The sequence below is a fragment of the Phycodurus eques genome, chromosome 8, assembly GCF_024500275.1.
Source record: "Phycodurus eques isolate BA_2022a chromosome 8, UOR_Pequ_1.1, whole genome shotgun sequence".
Taxonomy (NCBI): domain Eukaryota; kingdom Metazoa; phylum Chordata; class Actinopteri; order Syngnathiformes; family Syngnathidae; genus Phycodurus; species Phycodurus eques.
Window position 1 is genome coordinate 23,397,348 of NC_084532.1, and position 23,193 is coordinate 23,420,540.

The 23,193-nt window shown below is 40.6% G+C and overlaps 1 protein-coding gene across 2 annotated transcripts in view; it reads left to right on the forward strand.

The window, feature by feature from the left end:
* The window catches only part of shdb (Src homology 2 domain containing transforming protein D, b), a 35,533-nt gene extending 12,646 nt beyond the window's left edge, over positions 1–22,887 (forward strand). For both annotated transcript variants that reach the window (XM_061683676.1, XM_061683675.1), the window contains exons 4-7: positions 522–743; positions 16,455–16,629; positions 17,913–18,032; positions 22,245–22,887. In XM_061683676.1, coding sequence (XP_061539660.1) covers positions 522–743; positions 16,455–16,629; positions 17,913–18,032; positions 22,245–22,431 — 704 coding nt within the window. In that variant the 3' untranslated portion in view covers positions 22,432–22,887. The remainder of the gene's footprint in view (positions 1–521; positions 744–16,454; positions 16,630–17,912; positions 18,033–22,244) is intronic.
* The last annotated feature ends 306 nt before the right edge of the window (positions 22,888–23,193 follow it).

A 23,193-nucleotide genomic window follows, 5' to 3' on the forward strand; every position in this document is an offset into this window, starting at 1 on the left:
TACCTGTTGTTTAAGAGGGTACATTTTTTTTGAGGTCATCAGATAAAACGCGGTGCTGGTTCCTGCTCCTGTTGATGAGATGCAGGAATCTGATTAGCTTCTCTCGCTTGCGTCAATAATCCTTTTTATCCCAAGGCCATATTTGACTCCAAGAAATATTCCTCAGTAGGGACCTACTGAGAAAGTGATGAGAATTTCCATGGGGGGAACAAGGACGTCGTTGTGAGCGCCGCTTGATTGCTGCAGGGGGTCGTGCGGATGAGTGGAAGGGGTGGGCCCGTGTGCCTTTATGCTACTCGGCACTGGAGCCCAAAGCCTTGTTAAGCCGCGATATGAGATTCTGAGCCCCGCCGCAAGCTGCGCAAACATCATTCGTCCCGCTCTTTTAATTCTAGTCATGTCAGCGCTCAACAGGCACTCTTGGTACCAAACAATACCAGTGTTAATATTATTATGGCTGTGATCTTCAGCACGCTCCGACGGTGCGCCAACTTCAGTAGTTTTTGTATCTGCTATGACAGAGCTACAGCGTGGCCCGGCAGGAGGACTGGCACGGGGTGGGTTGCAGCTGTATGACACCCCTTATGAAGACGGGCGAGGCCAACGTCCAGGCTTCATGTTTGGAGAAGCACAGGAAGAGGGCAAGGAGGGCAGCAGGCTGCCGCAAGACGACGAGAGACCGGCGGACGAGTATGACCAACCCTGGGAATGGAAGAAAGATCACATCTCCAAAGCTTTTGCAGGTACGCTTCTGGAATATTAAAGGTATTGATACACTAATAAACACAGCGAAAGCAAAACACAAAAATCACATTTGCTGCATTGGATTTCACTGCAACTAGCAGGACCTGCAAGTGATTCAGGTCCACCTTGTTTCTTGCCTAAATGGGTTGGAGAAGAAATCGGAGTTCAGTTTCAGTGCAATTCTAACATGTGATGCTACTGCTAAATATAGTAAGACTGTAATGGTGGTGGAGTAATACGATACTCATCCATCCTTCTGTTTTCTATAGCGCTAGTCTTCATTAGGGTATTTTGTAGGGATGGGAATCAAAAACCGTTTCTTTTCGAGAATCGTTTGTTTGTATGGCTGACTATTCTACTTATCGATTCCTCTTATGTCGTAAATGAGTGATGACGTCACACGCAAGAAGTGTATTTTGGTTCTGAAATTTTCCAACACCCTTACCGTACGATATAACCCTCCGTTATGCTTGCCCAGTTGCCACACTAATGTAGCAAGAAGTTACACAACAACAGTTGCTTTTCTATTGTGTCATTCTTGTGCCTCACCGTCCAGGCATGACCAGTCAACTCACGCTTAATCCAACTGTAACTCTCGTGTAACAGTTGGAGTGAGTGTAAATTGACTATCATTGATTTCAGATATTTGTATCACTTCATTCCCTCACCCAATGAATCGATGAGATAATCGATTAGGGAATCGATAAGCAGTATCGTATGCAGTATGGAATTGGAATTCTTCATATTCATTCATATTGTGGACATTTTAAAGTCATGGATGTTTTGGGAACATGGGAGAAAGATGGGATACCTGGCAAAAACCTATCCAGGCATGGGTTACCCGGAACCCCAAAACTACTGTATGAGACTAACACGCTAACAACTTGTTCACTGTGCCGCCTTATCATTAATATATGCACCAGAAACTGAAGTGCATGGCATGACGTTTGGCAAAATTAGCCAGTTAATACATTACATGCTCAAAGCTCTTTGGAATTCTGATTTAATTGTTGGGGATGTATTTTTACCATTTGACATCTGAAATGGATGAGAAGAATTTATATGTAAAATGAATTGTTAGGTGATTTTTGTTTTTGTCTTGATTTAATCAATGAAAGAAACGTGTTGCAATGTCCATCCTACTGACGCTCCTATAATAGAGAATCATCCATCAGACTGAAAAAGCAAAACAACAAATCAATAGCTACTCAAGCATAAAGTGCAACAGTTCTCTAAATGTTTTTCATCATGGGACTGTTCCATACAATTAAGAGATGGTGTTGTGTGTCTGGGGGTGAGCAGTAAAGCCAACTCTCCTAATGAGCTATTTGAAAAGGCTGAAAACTGCCAGAGCGTTCAGAGAGCGCAGTCTGTTATACTACACAGTGAAATTCTTATCTAATTGTCCTGGTCTTATAAAGCTCATTTTCCACCATCACCACATATAGAGTGATGTGACCTTCACTGTCTCAGCGCTCTTAAATGATACTTCGATCTTCCCTTTAAATGACTGAGTGAATATTGATTTCTTTCTCTTTACACATAAGACAGTCCTAAAGTCACAACAACCTTTGGGTTGATGGTATGCCATGAGGGACACAAGGTGTTTTTTTTTTCTTGTCATTTTACCATCACGTGGTATCCTCAAACAGGAACAGCATAGCAAACTAGGAGTGGAAATTCCATCAGAGATTGCATGGGATTGCTTAGAAATATTGCTGCTCACGTGAAATGCAACAAAGCAATAAATCAATCTAGTCAATCTAATCTTTTCGTTTCATCCCAGAGTTTTGTTCCTGTTAGAACACACCGTAGTCGTACTAATAGTAGTCTCACTGATTAATGCTAATACAGTAGGAAAGACAAAATTACAATAAATGTTTGTATGAATAAAATGATTAGACCATGAATCTTAAACAATCAAACAAAAAGCAGTACTATTAAGCAGTAACTGAGGTTGCCTTCTTGTGCCACGTGACCACATATATTTACGCCGCTGCACAAAGTAGTTCAATGTGTGCTGGTCATAACTGCAAAATGTCTATTGTCGGTACAGTCAAGAAACAAGGAACCCCTACATAATGATGGTTAATTCATCACATTATCAGGGCATTGAATCGAACGCAATTGGACTGTTCTGGTTGTCATAGAAGATGTTTCGCCTCTCATCTGAGCAGGCTTCATCTGTTCATGCAACAAGGCTTAGTTGGCACTCATGAGCCTGATTTGGTGTGGATAAAAACTAAGCACCAAGTTGGAGGCACACCTCAAACCACGGATAGTATCATTCTTTTGGAATGCAAAAAAGGAGAGTCGTTAGGCTGCCTGGCCGACTCTCATCCTCTCTCCGAATCCACAGCAATTATGGTTAAAAATACAGTATCATAAACAAGTAGAGAACTCGATTTCTGTAGAAGTTTCGTATGAATGCTAAAGAGCTGATGCTGAAGTGACATATCCTAGATTTAGGTAAAATGTAGAATGTCAGAATTGTAAAATGTTAAAATACTTAAATATAGTAATATAATGACAATTGCGCAAATCGGAGTGATCGAGGAGGATTTCAATCTTGTCCTTCATTTATGTGATCTTTCTAATGAGAATTGCTTGAATACTAACATGCTAACAGCAGGTATGCTAACATACGACAAAATGGTAATTTCAGAACGGAAGGCAAATGTCCTGAATGAGCTGAACAATTTGAAGTGTGAATGGTTGGAATTGGTCAAGAAATGCGGAATGATCTGGTAAAAAATCTCTGGTAAAATGTCTGCATTGTTTTAGGGATTTTGTTCTGGAAAATGTGGAATACTCGGGGGGGGGGGGGGGGGGGGGAGATTTTTGGAAATGTGAACAATAACCACTATTTTGGCACGAGCTCCACATTTTGAATTCAGAATGGTTTGCATACTAATTGAATAAGTAGAGAAATATGGGAGAGTGAATTACATTTTTGAAAATGTCTCTTCATTTGGATAAGATTTTTTTCTTGGAAATTTTGGGAATAGGAATTTGGGGAATGTAGATGATAATCCAGATGTCATGAATGAGCAAAATATTTTAAAGTTGAAGAATCAGTTGGGAAATGTGACACTTATTACATTAATTAGAAGATACCTGGCGGTGTATATTTGTTGTCATTTGTGAACATGTTGTTGGGAGGAATGGAATGTCAAAGAGGAATGCAGTCGGCCCAAGTAGATCAGTGCTCGCCCCGAGAGGCCAAGCCGGCTTAATTGAGCTGCATCTTTCAAGTCAGCAAGGTCAAGGTGATGGGATAATAAATCAACCGTGCCTCGTCTGCACTATCCTCCATTCCTACTCCCCAAGCCCACCCCTAAGTGTGTGCCAGAGCCTCCCACCCCTCAGTTAATTACATGTCTACATGTGCATGACCGATCCAGTGCTAAGAAGAGTCACGGTGAGAGCGGCTGCAGCCCTGTTGGTGCTAAAATCACATTACCAGAAGAAAACGTAGACACAATAACTAAAGGCACACATCTAACACACAGACACTACAGTATCTTCAATACGGTATACTTGGAATTTATTTGTTTATTCAAATACTTTTACAATGTGCTTAAAAGGTGTGTTTTAACAAGGCTCAGTGTGTTCTAATAAACGTTTAAATGTGTTTAAACATTGTGGGAGGGTTAAAACTCTATACTGTAGAAATATTATGTTCTGTATGGCAGATTTTGACCTGTTGCGGTAAACTCCCCTGCGTTAAACAGAGGTTCACAGTTGATGTGACGTTAAAAGCAAGTGTATGGCAGCAAATTGAAAAGGCAATGAGTCTTCTTCACATAGCATGCACTCACACAGCACACTTACATGGCACAAAGGAGGAAAATGCTTGCTCTGCTGTAGTTCTGACCTCCTGTCATTGCCATTTAACGTCCCTTGCTCTGCATGCTGGCATGTTGCCTTTCTGTACACACCAAAGCACGCAAGTCTAAACAAACAAACCATACTTTCCATTCTCTCCCTTAATCCACGGCCACAGAGCTATTCTGCATGGACAGGGAACAGCTGGCCGATGGCAAAGGAAGAGACAGAGAGAGGATGAGGGGAGAAAATGAGAGGTGTGAATCGAAAGGACAGCGAGATATGCACATCCAAGGTTAGGTAAAAAGGAGGGGCTTGGAGGTGAAAAACAGCCAGGGGCTGTGTTGAGATGAGGGGGGGATCACGGCCATAGTGGCTGCCTCATCAGTCATTTGCTAACACATGAGCGCACTCTTTCTCGTACGTGGCGCTGACAAGGCTGTCGCCATTGCCCTCTTTCCCAGCAGATGTGACACACTCCCTTGGATAACCTGCTGTGGGTGTGGGTGAAGGGTGAGTGTGTGTGTGTGTGTGTGTGTGCGTGGGGTTTGGGTCTAGGTGCAAGTGGGGGTCACCGTGGTCTTCCCTCGTGACATCAACGCCTTCACACGAGGCAAGTGTACATACATGTGCTCAAGCAGCTCTGATTATCACCAGGCATCTAATTGGAGGGTGAGAGGATGTGGCGTGCAAGTAGTGCGCATGTTGGCACAAATGAGTGCGTTGGTGTTGATGCTGTGTAGTGTGGGAGGGAGGCTGAGAGCATGTGCGCATGTGAGCACTTCTGACAATGGTTTTAACAGATTAGCTATTCTTACATTTAATTGTCACAACCAGGGAGTATCACATTTTTTTCCTTGCGCACCACATTATGGACCGTCCTTCAGAAGGCTAATTATACAGTAATAGTGAAACCACAAACGCAGTAGGATGCACCGATACCACTTTTTGTTTTGGGACAGATTATTTGAATACTCGCCGATACTGAGTACCAATACTTGAGCCATCTTGCAATTGTGATGAAAACGTTTTATTTTCAACAGATATTGCTCAAATACACAAACTTTCCTTAAACATGGTGTCAGTTTCATTTAAATGTAACATTTAGGGTAACAACGTATGATTGTAACTTTACTGACAATTGAAGATCGGACTCCGTCTTTTCAGTCTTGTCACACATTTCAATTAAATCCTGTAACATAACACATATACTGTAAGTTATGTAGTGTCTAGAGGGCACTATATAAAAGGAGTACATAGATAAGAGATGCAGAAGAACGTGTAGTTTGGGAGAATGCCATGTCTGTGCATCAACTACAAAATAAAGTGAGTTCAAAGAAATTTGTGTTGTTCTTGAGAATACAACACATTCTAAAATGAAACTGACAGGACCAGTGCTGCTATTAAGGACAATAAAACTGAACTTGATGACAATAACACATTTTGTAGTTTGTTTGTCACTTAAGACTCCCTCCAAAGGGTTAATTTTCATTGGCTACGTCGTCCACTTTGACAGTCTTTGTAAGTCTGCCTGGAGGGGCTCGGACGTGCCGCAGCTCTCTCAGCCTCGCTGGCTTTTTACCTTCAGTCTTTGAAAACTGTCACCACTCTCCCTTATCCAGCTCAAATTACAGCACTCATTATTTCTCGGACGCCAACAGATAACCCGGCAGTGGGAGATTGACCCTGCCTTTGCTCGGCACCAATCAGTAAGTTAATGAAAGGCACCATCTCATTAGCCCTCCGATGGCCACGTTTAATGAACACATGAATGTGTTTTCCTCGGTTTTATAGTCTTTTATAAGATCTTTGAGCAGGTTGATATATATGTTGGCTATGAGAGCGTGTCTGGCCTGGGAACCCGATGAGGGAGCCCCCAAATTGGCTGGAAATCCGGATTATGTGGAAGGCAAATGAATAACTTTATTGCTAAAGTATTACGTACCTCTGAGCCGAGCTCTTGAAGTTTTGTTCCACTGCAGCTGCTCATTAAACAGCAACAGAGAACATGTTGTTCAGTGAGGTATAATTTGGTGTCCATGAAGCAAGTCTCTGCCAAGGCTGGGCGATTCACCGATTTTGTCAATGAATTCGATAATTTTTTTTTGTGGCTTTTGTAGTTCACAGCTTCCACTAACAATATGGCGGCAGAAAGAGAGGAGCTAGTTTTCCAAAGTACAGAGAGCATTGCCAAATCAGCATTTTAGACGCTACTTAGTGATTTATTTATTTTAAACGTCCCTTCCAGCGAGTATTTGTTAAAAAAGTGACTAGCAACTTCAATTCCCGCTAAGAAACGGACATGAGTGGAATCATTTTCACAGTTTTCCATATGATAAGAAAGGAGCCTGTTGGACAGTAATCACTGAGTCACGTGTGCTGAACATTTACAAAGACCTGCTAATTTATTTGTTGCAAAAGCAGTGATTTATTTTTTAGAGGTCGAAAGAAAAATGCAAAAGGCTAAAGAAAAGTTCAACAAACTTGTGGAATGGAGTCCTTTTTGAAGTCTTGTGCTAACGTTTTGCGGGATTTTAGGTCTCTATCAATGTGATATAACACAGCAGTAACTGTCCGACTTATAAACTTTTTGTGATTTTTTACATTTATTTTTTTATTTTTGTATTTAAAAATTGTATTTTATTTTTTTCAGAAAATTGTCTAAAATAAGATTTGTACATCTTAAGTTTAAATGGAATTCATAGGGTCTACTTATACCAGAGGTAGCTGCTACATGTGATCGATGGTCTTTAGACATGGCGAAGCAGCATTTCACTCTTTGCCCAAGGTTAATTTGTATACTGTGTTCCAAATAATTTTTGTTGCAGTTTTTTGTAGATACGTGTGACAGTGTAGTGTTATTAACTCGTTCCTGTCTGGCCAATTTCTCTCCTCCACTGTCTGTTTATGAGGGCAGTTTTGTGTTTTATTGTTTAGATAAGAGCAAAATTCCCACATGGAGGTAAATCTAAATTGGAATCATATGGGATGCCAGTTTGCCTGATGTTTTCTCCCCCCGAATACACCTCCAGAGAAAATGACTAAACATTGACTTCAGCCTTCCCGACAAGCATGCGCGTTTGAGTATACTGTAGTATCCGCTATAGAAATGTGTCCACAATAGCTCAGTTCGAAGTTTCAAAAGTAATGGGCTAAACACAGAGATGGAAAACATCTGTGATTTTGTAGCAGCTGCTTGTTTTAGGAAGAAGAATCAGGGTCATCAGAGTAAGGTCTTACAACCCTGTAGTTCCCCCGAATTTCAAGACATATCGGATAATTCTATGCTTCCAACTTTGTGGGAACAATTTGTTTGGCTCTCGTGAATGAGTGTAAGAACTTGAAAGTTTTACAGACGTAAATGAATAAAAATGCACTAACTTGATGATTTGCAAAGCAAATTGCCGCGTTTCTCAAATCATCTTTCCCAATTGAAATAAATGGAAATGCCATTAATCCATTCCAGCCTACTGAAAGCAAACCCCAAAAAATTATGTTTAATGAAAGAGTTTGTGCATCATGATTTCATATATTTATTGTACAGCTGCGTCTGACCTGTGGACCTTTTCCATTAAGGCGCAGTATAATAAATGCATATGTATATACAAGAAGATGGTTGCAACTGCTCAGTGTTATGTTGTTTGTCTGTTGTTTGTGAAGCTGCACTATTTGTGTTCAAATATCCATTGTTCATTGGGTTATTACACTGCACTGCAGCTAGTTTCATTAGCTGATCATTGGTGTTTTGTATTGTGTGTTAGCATTAAGATAGCATTACGCTAGCTTGAAGCAAGCACTCTGCCTCTTTTTTGGAAGAATTGTTCACTATCTGCCAAACTGCTGCTTGTGGTGAATTTCACTGCCGATGCATTGTGCTTAGCGGTCGTATTTCAAATTTTTGCTCACACCTCAAGACAAAAAAAATCAGCCGAGTGAAGGCTCGCATCCCGAAAACATGTCAGTAGGGTCACTCATAAATTGGGGTACCACTGTACTACCTTGACAGATGGTCCGCATGTGTGGTTGCGTGCGCTGACTCGTCTTTGTGTGTGTAAGCACTGTCTGGATGTGGGATTTCTTGTCTGAGTGTGTGCATGCATCAGTTGGAGCCTGACTGTGTTTTGTGTGGCGGAGTGCATGGAAACAAACACACAGTCAAAGAGAGAAAAACAGAAAATGAGATTTGCATTGCGCTGCTCTCTGAAGGCCCTGCGGGCCATCATCAGAGAGCAGGCTCTTCATCAATTTTGTGGCGCTGCGGACGGACTTTTCTTTGTCACATTACCTCGTTCTCCCCCCATCATCTTTTACAACTCCCCAGCCGTGACCTTAGCCCGACATTAATGGAAAAGCATGTCCTTTGGCATGATTCCTTGGCTGTAAGATAGTCTGGGTGTGTTGATGACAGTCAACTAGTCCACAAGGAGAAGGAGCAGGCGATTCCAGTGAACCATCGCTATTCGTGGGGTTTAAGGACCAAGCGAATAGCAAAAATGTGTGACCCTTAAAAATAAAAGGTTTACAGATGATTTGATTTAAAAAAAAAAAAAAAAAAAAAAAAAAAAAAAAAAAAAAAAAAAAAAGTCTGCACTAGAAGACCCAGAATGCTGGCATGTACAGTATGTCGCCGCTTCGCAGCCCATAAAAATACTAATTGATACTTTTCTATTAGACATTTTAGGACATTTTTGACTCAGTGATACATAGATACAGTAAACCATCGCCTATTCGTGGGTTGCTATTCACCAAATATTCATAAATTTGTGTTTTCTGTGGAACCGATCCTCAGCTATTTTCTGGAAAAACTAATTTCTTCAGTTTTTGTATTCTTTCTGACACAAGATGCAGCCAAAGCCCTGGCTACTAGGAAACTAGTAATCAGTGTCAAGGAGGTATGTTGAAGTGATAAATTTCAACTGTTTTAAGATCTTTTTGTATGTCAGAGAGGAACTAAGTTTAGCTCAGGTTGTTAGCAGAAGTAGTTATCTTCACCGCATGTGTACGTTTTTGCTCTGGTGAGTGACCATTAAAAAAAACTCATACTAACAAATGACAGCGATCTAGTCATTGCTTGACAATTGCTTTTTTTTGCGGGTTGTGATACAGCAACATACACGCATCCTTGCACTTCTGGTGCATTTTGTAAAATCAGTTTGAATTTATATTGTGTTTTGAGTTCATAGTTTGTGGTATGTTTAGGGTTAAAACTATTAATATACGCAATATTAACATTTTGGGGGTGTTTTTTTTTGCTCTGTCCCTATCACCTGAGAATAGTAAGAGTTTACAGTACTCTTATTTTTTTTTTTAAGTAAATATATCGTAAATGACTGTCTTTAGTTGAGCACTTATTGTACCTTAAGTTACTAGCCGTTACAAGCTGATCAAGCTGTTAACTTCTACCACTGCTAATAGTGATTGTGGACCGATCTCAGCATCATCTTAACAGTAATAATAATAATAATAATCATTCATTTTATTTATAGGCACATTTCAGGGCGTTCTAGGTCAATGTAATATAGTAAAAAGAAATCAAGCAATACAATACAAATAACAGAACATAAAACATCAATTAAAATGGTCAATAATATGGGAAATGTTAAAGTGAGAAGTTTTACAAAGCTGCTTTCTCCGGCATTAAAAGCACAAGGAGCCTCGCCTGATTTTCGGACCTTTACTGGAATCTTTTGTCATGCTGCATGGAAGTAATGAAGCTCTAGGCATTAATCCAAATGGGGATCAATTCAATACATGTCTGGGAATTGATGAGCTGCGACCAAAGTGCTATAAACTTGTGCGAATGCAAATTTTTTTCCCCTGCACTGACATAAGGTGTTAATTATCTTGTCTTTATGGGGGTTGGGCTGCGTGTGCCCAGCAGAAGGTCTTTATGAGCGCACATGTGCCAGCCCCTTCCAAAAGAAACAGATGTCTTCATTATTGGATAAATGAAGCTGTCTTTGTGCGCCCCCTCCTTTCTTTTGAGCGAGCACAAAAACAGCAGGTGTGCTTGAAAAGTTACCTGTCACTCAACTAAAGCAGCGTGTTTCATTTGCCCTGCTCTCCCCACTCATTAATTATGAGGAAATAGAGGTTCCAAGCTCCTGTAGGATTTGGCCAAATTACCGAATTGCGTTGGGTTCATAAATTGGGCTAAATTGCGAGATAGAATTGTAGGGACATCTAAATAGAATCGACAAGGCTGTTAGTGCTTAAGTGAGCGCGCCGCTTTTGTCTGTAAGTCTTTGTCTCATCGAAGTCTTTGTGCTGTATTGGAGGACAAAGCTGAGCACACGCAGCTTTCCGCGCATGGCACATCATCAGGTTCGAGTTGTCAACGGCAGGCAGATGTAACCTGCAACGGTGCGTGTGTGTCGTCTGTCGTCCTCCTAATCTCGTGCTCTGTTGAGGGTGTTGGACCATTGTCAGAGGAAACCTGCGTTTCTGACAAAGGCGTACAGTAACAAACTGCATTTGTCATAGTGCAGACTAATGACATCTTTGCATCTTTGTTATTCAGTGCATGGACAAAAGAGTAATTACTTTTCATGCCGATAAGGCATATCCAAAAATAAAAGAGAAAATCAAGAAAAAAACGTGTAAAATTATGATAGGTTCAAACCTGCTATGAGCATTTTCTTGATTTCTGCATCTAATCAATTGACCCTACACTTTAATCATCCATCACGTCACTTACATTCACAGGGCATAAGGTAACTGCACAAATAATTATGAAATAATCACGTTGTTTTGATTGAGGTATTCGAAAAACAATACTTTTATTGTGATTGTAGACACACACTGCATGGTACTGAGATCTGTTTTCAATATTTTGACAAACTATACAATATTGACATAATATTGGAATCAATTCTTAGTATGAGAGAGTGCAGCAATACTTATTGCTTGGCATTACGGCCTTAAAATAACACATTCTTTTCCCCACAAAGTTTCAGATTTTTCCATTTTTGCGTTGTGAGGAAGCATATTTCGTTAACCCAAGCAATATTTGTCCCAAATATTTTAGCCAATTTGTTAGTGAACCAAGGTTCCACTAATAGGTTCTACCTTAATTGCCCCATTTTTTTTATTTTTTTTTAAAAAAACTTTCACTTCACTGGCATGGTGAAGACCCTAAAGCTCACTCGTAACTCAAGTCGTTGCTCACAAGTCGAGACAAAAAAAAAAAATCTTCCAAGGGACACCTTGTATTTCAAAACTTGGAAGTCTTCTTTGCAGGAATAGAAGTCACAAGTTACTTTTTTTTAATAGTCTGTAGAGGGGTTGGAAAATTCGCAAAGTTGGCAACACTGCGCTTTTGTAAACCGGCTTCTTTCTGGTCTCAGCCATGTTATTAGTGCAAGCAGTGCATGTCAGTGAGGACGCGTTCTGAACTACGGAAGCCAGACAAAAATCGCTAAAAATAAGTCTTCCTAAAAGCGAATGTGTTTAACCCGAGAAATAATAAACAATACCTCTCGAACCATAAACAAAACTGAGAATTAGTAGCTTTGCAAAGGACATTTTTTTTTGATGCCGTTCTTGTATTTCATGCCACTCAATCGTGTGAGTTTGTGATGACCCAAATCACTCTGAATTTGAGCAAATTGGTCTTTTAGGTCTACTATTTTGTTAATCAATTGGAGGGATAAAGGGCAAGCGGACGAACTGACGGACCATTTTCGTAGCTTCAGGTGTGTCTATGAGTCTCATTGTGGGCGGCCAGGCCACAGTTTAGTCCTGGCTTTGGTGGCGGTGCGACCCACTCCAGATGGGGCCATTGTACCTCGCCATGCATCAATAATTCACAGCGAGCCAGAGAACGTGGCGGAGTGTGTCTGCCTGCTCAATAATTAACCAGGGAGGGGAGGGAGGGAGGCATGTTTGTACAGCCAGGTCCTTCTCCAAACGCCCATTCAAATGGCCTTTGAAGCAGCGGGCCTGGAGGGGAGGAGGAAGAGGGGTGGGTGTTGGGGGGGCTTTAGATTTGTCAGCTCATTAAGACATCTCTTTTCCTTGTATTTGTTTTATAATCTGTTTAGCCGTAGTATCGCACAGAACGGGCAAATCCAAATCGCATAATGTGGGTTTGTGTCAGACTACAGAGACGACAGATTATTGCCTGCCATGGTAGATAATGAGCTATTTTCAGCTCTGCCTCACTGTGCACCCTGTAACCCCCCCTCCCTCCACTGTAGGTAGGATAGTGTAAGAAGCATTTTCACAGCTCTCACATCGTTCAATTACTTTTGCCACATAGCACACATGAAGCCTCATTTTTGTTCTGGTTGCTGGTTTGGCCACAAAATTTCTCTGCATCAGATAACTGTAAACAATGGAGGCTCTTCCAGTATCTCTCTTAAATTGTATCCTTTCCCTCCCATGATGAATGGCTGTGTCCAGAGGATGTGTTGTATACAGTGCACACCAGCCCTCAGTGAACAGAAATATGGGATCTGGGATACGTACAGTGACGCTTCTCAGGTGGAACATAATGCATTCTGGGACTGACATTTGGTTCAGATTTCAAATTATCCAATAGGAAATGAGAGAAATTGAATTATTTCATGCAGGTCAAAATCATAAAACTTATTAACTCATTCAGAGCCTTGGACATTTGTACCTGGAATCCCACCATTTACTGCCACTGACGTATATATTCGTCAAGTACGTTTTTCAATGGGTAGGCATGAAAGAGGGTCTCGCCCAGCTTGTCTGTGAAATTCAGGTTTGTAAACTATCGTAATGACTAATATAATCCTGTGGATGGCGGCATTGCATTGCTTTGGATTTGAGATCAGAACAGCTTTTGAGTAGCACAAAAATATTAGGTGGTGAATATCGGCTTGGCATGGGCTCACAGTTGTGTTAAATTTCCGGTTGGTGGTCATCATCACTTCTTTCCCCTCTTTGCCAACACTGATGCAGAAAAAACTGAAGGAAAAACCTAAACACACTTGCGCAGTTAATCCTTTAAGATCTCTGTCTTCCGTGACTCTTGTATGACTTTAGAGGTATATTTTTATCCCAACTTAATGTTAAATTCCAAATTGTTTGACCGCAGTGGCTTTTGACTTTAGAACTACCATAGTACTATCCTGTATATTCTGTTTATTTAAACGACATGCTGTCGTTTAAATAAAGTTGTCAATTTATGGAGTGGCTCACTCCATAAATTGGCTGGAGAGTCAAAAGCTTGGAGTGCAAAGTCTGTACTTGTTAAACAAGACATCTGTTACTGTTTTGTACATACAGTAACCCCCCGCTATATCGTGGTTCAGACGGATGTCCAATTGTAACGCATCTATTTTTGTTCTCTGATTTCCCTATTACATCCAAAGCCTACCACCCACAGCAAGCCCCCGATATTCAAGGAGATAAGGGACCAAGCCCATCCAAGAATAGCAAAACAAAATACGCAATTGACACCCCGCCAAAAGGTTTCTACAAACTATGATCCCAAAACACTTAAATATCATTTTAACCTCATCTTTCAACATTAGCCTTAAAAATAAATGGCTTACAGACTATTACAGAAAAACAATGCGCCTGATGTGTGCCTGTACATGCGGCAAATACTCTCTGTAACCTACGCATAGTAACAACCGAGGCTAAATTTAGCTCCTCCCCGACATACAAAGATGTTAGTCTCTCAGTAGCGATGTATCACTTCAACATACTTCCTTGACACCAATTTATACTAATGCTTTTGCTGCATCTTAGAGCGTTCTTGAAAGAGTACAAAAAATCTGAATAGCTGAGGATGGGTTCCCACAGAAAACAAAACACTAAAAGGTTTGTGCATACTGTAATATCTTTGCTGATGTATTAACCAGCATCCTCAGTTGATTTCTTTGGCATTTAGTCTCATTTCACCAATTGTCCTTTTGCACTTCCGCCACATAATGAGGGGACCTCCTGCCACCGCATCTCACTTCCATTCGCTTCCTCTCATTAAAATCTTGCACTCAGTTTGAGTCTCACCACTTCATCGCCGCGTCTCTCACATATCCGCTTTTTGTTTAAGCCATCTGTGCTTTTCTCACTCTGTCGTTCTTGTTTCTCTCACCTGATACCACTCCGCGCCCCTCCCCAAACCCATCAACCCTTCTTCCTCTATTAGAGATGAGAGAGTTGTCAGAGCTGTCCTGGCCTGCCCCAGTGGGTCAGAGGGGGTGGGGGGGAGGAGTCCTCTGCTAAAGAGGTGACCTCTTGCCCTGAACATGACCCAGCATCTTCCCCACATTTGCTCCATCGCCACCAACCATGCCCCCCCAAACTCAAACATCTGTAGTCACTATGACCTCTTTGACTCTCTGTTCTGTTGCTTTCCACCTGCTATACGTTTAGCCCCAGGTTCCCCAGCCGCTAACATCTACTGTATTAGCCACACGTCAGTTCAACTCACCGCACTTCAGATGAGAACGACTCGTCCCAGTCCATATACTACATCCTATTCCACTGTGTGCGATACAAGGAAAATTACAATTTACTGTTTTAGCAAACTGCTCCTCTGATGACCTTTTCTTCACTTGCGCTCGGAAAATGACAATTCTATTCCTATAATATTGTGCCTTTTTCCACAAAAGAATACTGTACTTTATTCTCATAAGATTACTACTTTTTCTGTCTTGAAAAAATGGGACTTTATTCTACATGAAAAAAATACAACTTTACTGTTGTAAGATATGTACGCTTCTTATTCTGGAATTAATTTAATTTGTCTCAGAATACAACTTTTTTTACATAAAAATAAATTTCTTTATTCTCATGAGATTATTATTTCTTCGTAATAATGTAGTGTAGATTAATGACTATTGAAGAAAACTGACTCGTTTAAATTTAGTACTTTTCTTTAAAAAAATAAATAAATTAAAAAAAAAAATAAAAAAAAACTTTTTCCTTGAAAGAAATACTTTATTCTCATGAGTACTACTACTTTCTCTTGGGGAGGGAACTTGTCATAAGATTGTTTTGGGCAGAAAAAAAGTTTTCTTGGAAAAAAAAAAAAAAAAGCATCTGTATGTAATACAAAAAAAAAAAAAGCAACACTACACAACTCAGAAAAATTTTATGAAAAAAAATACTTCTCATAAGATGGCTGCTTATTTTTTTATGATTTTAAAAACTTACCACGTACGGTTAATACTACTTCCCTTTGAAAGAATAGGACTATCATATAAGATTCATACATATTACCTGCATACATACATATTTTTAAAATAAAGAATTAAAGTGAATCTGACTTTATTCTTCAAAATATGACTTGACTCTTACACAAACTGAGTGTTATTTTTCTCAAACCTTTTTCTCAAAAAATAAAACTTTTCCCCTGAAAAAATACTTCCACATAATTACTACTTGGTGAAATGTAATTTTTTTGCAGAAAAAAATAAACTATTTTCTTGGGGGGGACAACTTGTTTGCCAAAACCACGTGATTAGTCTACTTTAAGCTATAAAAGTTGACTACTCGACTAATCGGTTCAACACCGAGCCAGTACTTCTCTACTCCAGACCTACAGGCTAGAAAATGTCTGCCAATTGCAAGTTTTGCTCATCATTGCTGAAAAAATGTATAAGGGTAAAATAAATTCTGCTTTTTATCTCAAAAAATGCAATTCTTACAAATAAATACTTTATTTGCATACGAAAAATGGATGGATGGACGGTATACGATTATTAAATTTTTTCTAGAAAAAAATTAAACTTTATTTTCATAGTATAATTTACTTCTAGTCGGTGTGTCCCTGATACTCCATTGTATTGAAGAGGCTTTTGCAATAGTTAAAGTTCATTCATCTTCCATACTGTTCAATGTTATAATTAACATTATAAGTCGCTGCTTATAAGACCTACCTTTTCCTATCTCTGTGCCAACAGTGCAGTTCGACGGGCCAGAATGGGATCGCTCGTCGTCGCCTACCGAGCGCTTGCGTCCTCCGGGGCCCTGGTCCAGCCCGCTGGTGGGCGCGGGGGTGAAGTTTCGAATGCCCCAGGAGGGCCTCACCATGGTGGGAGAGAGGGTGGACCCCACACAGCCTCTGGAGAAACAAGTGTATGTATGCCCTCTTTCAGAAGCATACTGTATATCACTTTCATGTGTAGTATTTGACCACAGGCCACATTGCTGTTGACTTTTCATTAGATTAAGAGGTTTACTTGATTTTTATAGTCATCATCTATGTCGCCATTAGTTTAATTACCTCGGTCTCATAGATGGCAAAGCGATAAAATATTGTAATAGTCGCAGCACTGCTGATAAACTTGACCTTAACAGTCTTCTAAACATGCCCATAATGCTGTGCAAGATGAGTGTGCATGTACTCGACATACTCAGAAAACATCTCTTTGCCATAGTTTTGATTGATTATGAGCAATTTTTAACATTTAAAGAACAATTTGCATTTTTCAGCAAACTTTTCTTCACTGTGGTCCATTATTGAGCCCATTAATTAACAGTAAAGCTTAAATTTGTTTCGGCTAAGCAGCAACCAGCAGAACTCCAAGATCTGTGAAACAGGTTTGAACATTAAAAACACACATTTACTTTGGAGTTGTAGTTTCGGACATTATATTATGTGCCACCCCTTTGCACAAAAGGCTTCTTTGACAATGGAGTCCCGGCGTGCCAATCACTTAAAAACACATACATTAAAGTTATATGTTCACACAAACCTGCACACACACAGTTGATTTTGCTGCCTCATTGAATCCGTGATGATCATTTAAGTGCTGCAATGAGTTTTATTACCTTCCATGACTCTTTAAAAAAAAATTATATGAAATGAATGCGTCATTAATTATGGTTGTTACAAAAAATGGTGTTCCTTAATCCATTGTATGCCCTTAGAAAAGAAGACATCCACGTTTTATCTGGTGCCAGACACAGCATACTTGCATTAAAAAAAACAAAAATGGTTGTTTAGTTTTCTTGAATTTTACAAATAGTACTGTACAGAGTATATTGTTTGTTGCACTAATTGCGGCACATTTTAGCATCTTTTAATCATTATTTGTTTTATACTTGTTTTAAGATCACCCCTTTTTTGCTGTAGTCCTAATCTATTGCTATAAACACAAACTTGTTTATAGCAAAAGTTAATGGCATCTTTTCTCGTATCTTGAAGTTGGACATATAGTGCATTCACAGCGTGACAAGAAATCAGTTCATTTGTTTGTTAGTCTTGGGCTGGACTTACACTGCAGGCTCAAGTGCCCAGTTCCAATTTAATACCTATATATCAGATTTATCATGTTTTAATGTCGGTTCCCATGTACACGCGCATGAGAGCATGCGTCGGAGCGTGCGTGACCGCTCTCTCGTCTTATGTGTCTCAGGTGGTATCACGGTTCACTGTCTCGGTCTGAAGCGGAGTCGCTGCTCACGTTGAGTAAAGAGTGTAGCTTCCTGGTGAGGAACAGTCAGACCAACCGATGTGACTATTCGCTGTCTCTACGGTAAGCACACACACGCATGCACCTCCCTCCGTCTGTCTCTACCTTCATCCATCACCCAAATTTAGGATCATTGCCACGCTGCCTCCTCCTCGACTACTCATTCGCAGGCTGCAATGCTTATCTGGTCGAATCTCTCCCTTGTAATTATGACCATGATCAATCGCTGTAGCCTCCCATCTTGCTTCTGTCCTTGCCCCCCCCCCCTTGCCCCCGCATCTTCCACCCCACCTTCTGCTCTCACTGTAGCACCTTTCTTTGGTCTCCAAGGGCCCACCCCTTAAGTGGTAATCAGGCAAGTAGAGCACACTTCAGTGCACACATCATCCTCGCCATAATCACTAATGAATATGAATCACCTTCTGTGGGCCACACAAGAAGGGAGTAGAGTCGCAAGAGAGATGGGAGTACTTGTGGGGGGGTTGGGGGGGGCATTACTTTGAGCATTACTCACACATTTTTGCACGCTTCCCGTGGGTCAAGCTGCAAGTTCGCAACTCTGGTTCCGCAATTGGCTTGCGTGAAGTCTAGAAGAACTAATGTGAGCGGATATGGTGTCTCGGGACACTGTGAAACCTTAATTAATTTCAAGCTCCCACATTCCGATCTCCTTGCGTTTTGATTTTTTGACATGAACACGTTTTGTATCCATTCATTAGGTTTCACTTCAGCGTGACCTTGTGTGTGTGGTTTAAATGACTCTTTCCTAAACTTTATTGCGCTGAGGCACATATTTTACACTAGAAAAATCTCAGGGCACACCACCGTATCATACTATAAATAAATAAAAAAAAAACACCATCTTGCGTGAGTTACCAAACAGTGCATTGTTCCACTTATTTTCCCTTACAGTATTTTTGCTAATTGCCCACTAACATCAAGACAACACCACCCAAAAATCATGTTCAATCGCTATTTCATTAGGCAAAAAAAATCGCTAATTTATTACGCTGACAAAGTCTGTGCTTACACCTACCCCCTGACAAGACAAAAAGCATCAGCTTACATCTTCTTTCTAGACTCTTTTTATTGGTCTTGGAGCCATGAGTGATGCAATAAATAAAACGATGAGCCAACGAAGCAGTGTAATAAGCGGTAATGAACCTGTACGCAAACATGCCTTCTTGGCTGACCAGTTCCTTCTGCACCGAAACATTACAGCGATCCATTTTTAACAAAACAGACTTATTCAAATGTGTCTAACCTAATTTCATTCGTTATGGTCTTAATAACATCCAGGCTTTCAATCTTGAAGTGACAGAATATTACACGTCTCCTGCAGGGTGAAGACGCAGAATTATTTGATTTGTTATCAAGCTATTTTTAACACTTTAAATGGGTCATTAATGCATAAACATTACAGACCAATAGCATCGATTTGTGAATAAAAAAAACTATAGAATTGACTATATTTGGACATGCTAGTTTTCCACCGGACAGCAACGATATACTGAGATAATGATGACCTCATCTAAACCTACTCAGAAATGTGCAATACTTGCTCGCTGTGAAATAGAGGTAGACCACAAAGCCAGCAACAGGTGGCTACACGGCTTAATTGTACCTTCTGGTGCCTTGTGGAATGATCGTTTAATTGTTCTACCTGTCACTATATGTCGCTGGGATAAATAATAATAATAAATAGATCCAATATTTGTTGTGTAAATAAATCATTATTTTTGTGAAAATGAAATGGGGGGGGGGTAATTGGATAATTTCCCAGGACAGAGGTGGGGAATCACGTTTAAATGCATGCAACTTCACCCCACTCTCGTTAATTTGTTTGCTTGGGGGAAGGCTACAAAAGCTGCTGGACGCAAAAATACACTTAATATTTGACCCAAATTAAATAATTCACTTTTATCTCTGGTTCAACCTTTTGGCTCGAATCAGGCTTTAGGCTACTAAAAACAGATAAGCGCCATTTCTGTTGTATTTAGTCTTCATAAGGCTGTTGTGACTGCCTGCTGAGTTTCAGCCTTGACGCAAACATCCCCCCCTGAGAAACGACATGACGTGTTGACAATGATAGAATGCGGCATCCATCTGGCTTTTCTTTTTTTTTCCCCAGCAACATAGTTTGTCTCCCACCGGGAGGGTCGACAACATTATCGACACGAGAACGGAAGGGCCCTGGTGCTGACTGCCAAACAACTGTCAGGATTTGATAGGATAGTTGACAGTAAAGCTCTAATTATGCTGATCCAAGCCTGATTGGTGCATGTAGCTGGTGTTTTGAAGGCTATTAGCACATCAATAATGGTAATTGGATTGTAAAATACCAGTGCTTTGTGCCAACTTGTGCTTTCCTATTTTCACAAGAAGAAAGGAATATAAACTGGAGGCTTGCCAATACGAGCTGCCTGATCCTCACAGGAAAACATTACTAATGTCACTCCGTAGAGCGCAGACCTCCAAGGCCGAGCAAACCTAAACGTGTCGATCTGACTCGCCTGCCAGTACTGTTCCACACCAGACCTATAGGGTACAAAATGGCTGCCAACTGCAAGCGTTTCTAACCACAGCTGCATATGCTGGATCTGCTGGGGCACTGCTCCACTTGGTCAAAAAGTTGAATATAGCTTCAATTCACTCCCCTTGCCGTCGAGTCTCTGACCAAGGCCGCACCCCTCACTAACGTGAACGAGACGTACACTGTACGAACGTGTTAGCCACGGCTGCTACATTGCTACCATGATTTATGCATGGAGTGTTGCAAAACAATAAAAGTTACCTGTTTGATGTATATTTTTGGAATGTACCGTCAATTAAAAATCAAAAAGAGGTGATAAACTTACCTCTTGAGCAGAAACGCATCGGAAACGCTCCTTCCGCTCTTAGCGACATGTGGCACCTCCACTACCGAAAGGCAGCTTCTATGTGTAACCGAGGCGAGCAAAAGTGCTTGGGGCTTATGTGATTCTCAGGCCTCAAAGAAAGGGCAGTGGCAGCTCTTTCTTTGAGACTTGCCGTTAGCACGCCTACAGTAGCTCTCACCCAGTGAGGACAGTGATGGTGGCAGTGTGTGTTTGAAACTCACCGGTGGCTGGACCGCGTCCGCATACTACTCCGCTGCTACATATGTTTACCCAGCTGCTGCGGGTACCCGCGTGTGCATGAAAAATGATTGCCAACATCTCACCTTCTGTCTGACAGTCTCTAATAGGCTGTTCTAGGTGTGTTTTAAAATAGTATTTAAAATTAGAGGCATAAAATGGGGCCAGAGAGGTATGATGTTTCCAAAGATTATTTTAATAATATTCTACTGTCTGGTTATACAGACCGTTTTAGCATAGCATATGTTTTAGCATATATATCTTTTTTTTCTTCTTTCTTGGACTGGAAACTCCCCTTTAATGTGAACTATAACCTGTATAACTCAATTGAAAAAAATAAAATGAAATTGTAATCTTTTCGGGAGGGGAGGTAAAAATAAACCAAGATATTGGGGCTGCACAAGTGTGCACACCCTCTTATAAATAGGGATTTGGCTAAATTCAGAATTAACCAGTCACATTAAAAAAATAGAATTAGCTTTTTCTGAGAAGCTTTTCAATTGAATTGTACAGGTTATACGTTACAATAATAGCGGAGAACGTTTGTAATTTTTGTGGGTCTCTCATTTTTGTTTTGATATCACAAAACCCTGGCATTGAACAGAAGTAAGTTACATCAGTCAGCAACACTGATTCTGAATGTCCGGGGCAGATTATATTGGCATGGCAACGCATTAAGGCTTAACTCTGATTGGACAAAAAATGTAACCTCCGCATACACACACTGGAAGCAATGCTATCAAGAGAAATGCTACAAAATGAAAAGATGAGAAATAAATGAATACTATTTCACTGAACAAATATTGGAATATAGTTTGTAAATGTGGGTCAGTGCTTGTGATAGTGTTTAGATGAGCAGAGGAGGTCTTGCTTGTCCTGTAGTCTCAGTTTACATGAACAATGTTAGTTATTCTTTCAGAGACCACTGAATGGCATACTCTTGAAAGTGAAAGCCTGCTATGACCGCCAGGGACCTGAATATTTCTCCTCCACCTTCACAGGCCAATGCATTTCCCTTTCTCTTGTTGCATCCGCATGTGCTAATCCTCATCCATCATAATATCCCCTCCCTCCTAAATCCACGGAGGCTGCATGACTCCCAACCTCCTTTTTCAAACGTGATTCTCGACGTAATTTGAGCTTGTTGTTTTGGTCCCAGGAGCTGCCAGGGTTTCATGCACATCAAGTTCACGCAGTGCAAAGACTGCAAGTACGTGCTGGGACACAACAGCCCGCCGTTCGACTCCATCCCCGAGCTGGTGAACTTCTACACCACGCACAAGCTCCCCATCCGTGGCGCCGAGCACCTGTCTCTGCTCTTCCCCGTACTGGTGCAGACGCTTTGACTTTTCAAAGTTTTTGTTGAGAAACTTCAAACTCATTCGTCCGGGTTATTTTTGGACTGGACCTTTCACTGCTGTTCTACTGGTGCCAAGCGTCGCTAAAATCCAAGGAGATTGATTCACAGAGAAGGCAGTACATGAGCTCCTTTTTCTCTCTCTCTCTCTCTCTCTTTCTCTCTCTCTCTAGCTGTCATATCTGTGCTTGAACCAAGGTTGACGGACATCTGAAATTCTGATTTACTTTTATATATTTTACTTTTTTTTTTGGCCTCACAGCTGAGGAAGTCAGTTGCACCTTGGGGAGAAGTCAGGATATGCCTAGGTTCTGTTTGCAGAGGCCTCGCCGAAGATTGAGATTCAATTACTGCTGTTTTCCCCCCACCCCAAAAAGAAAAACACCTCATTAACACTGGTTAAATATTCCTCTTGTCAGATTTTTCACATTTATACTAGGATCAATAAATGGAACTATAGAGGATGATGGTGTTTTCTTCATTGTTGAGCATTACAAAGCCACATCAGACAAGACATTAACAAATAAATGGTATGTTGTACACGAAACCACACATCCAGTAAGTAAAACCCTATTAACTAACTACAACCCCAATTCCAATGAAGTTGGGATGTTGTGTTAAACAAAAATAAAAACAGAATACAATGATTTTCTAATCCTGTTCAACCTATATTTAATTGAATACACGACAAAGATAAGAGATTTAATGTTCAAACTGATAAACTTGATTGTTTTTAGCAAATAATAATTAA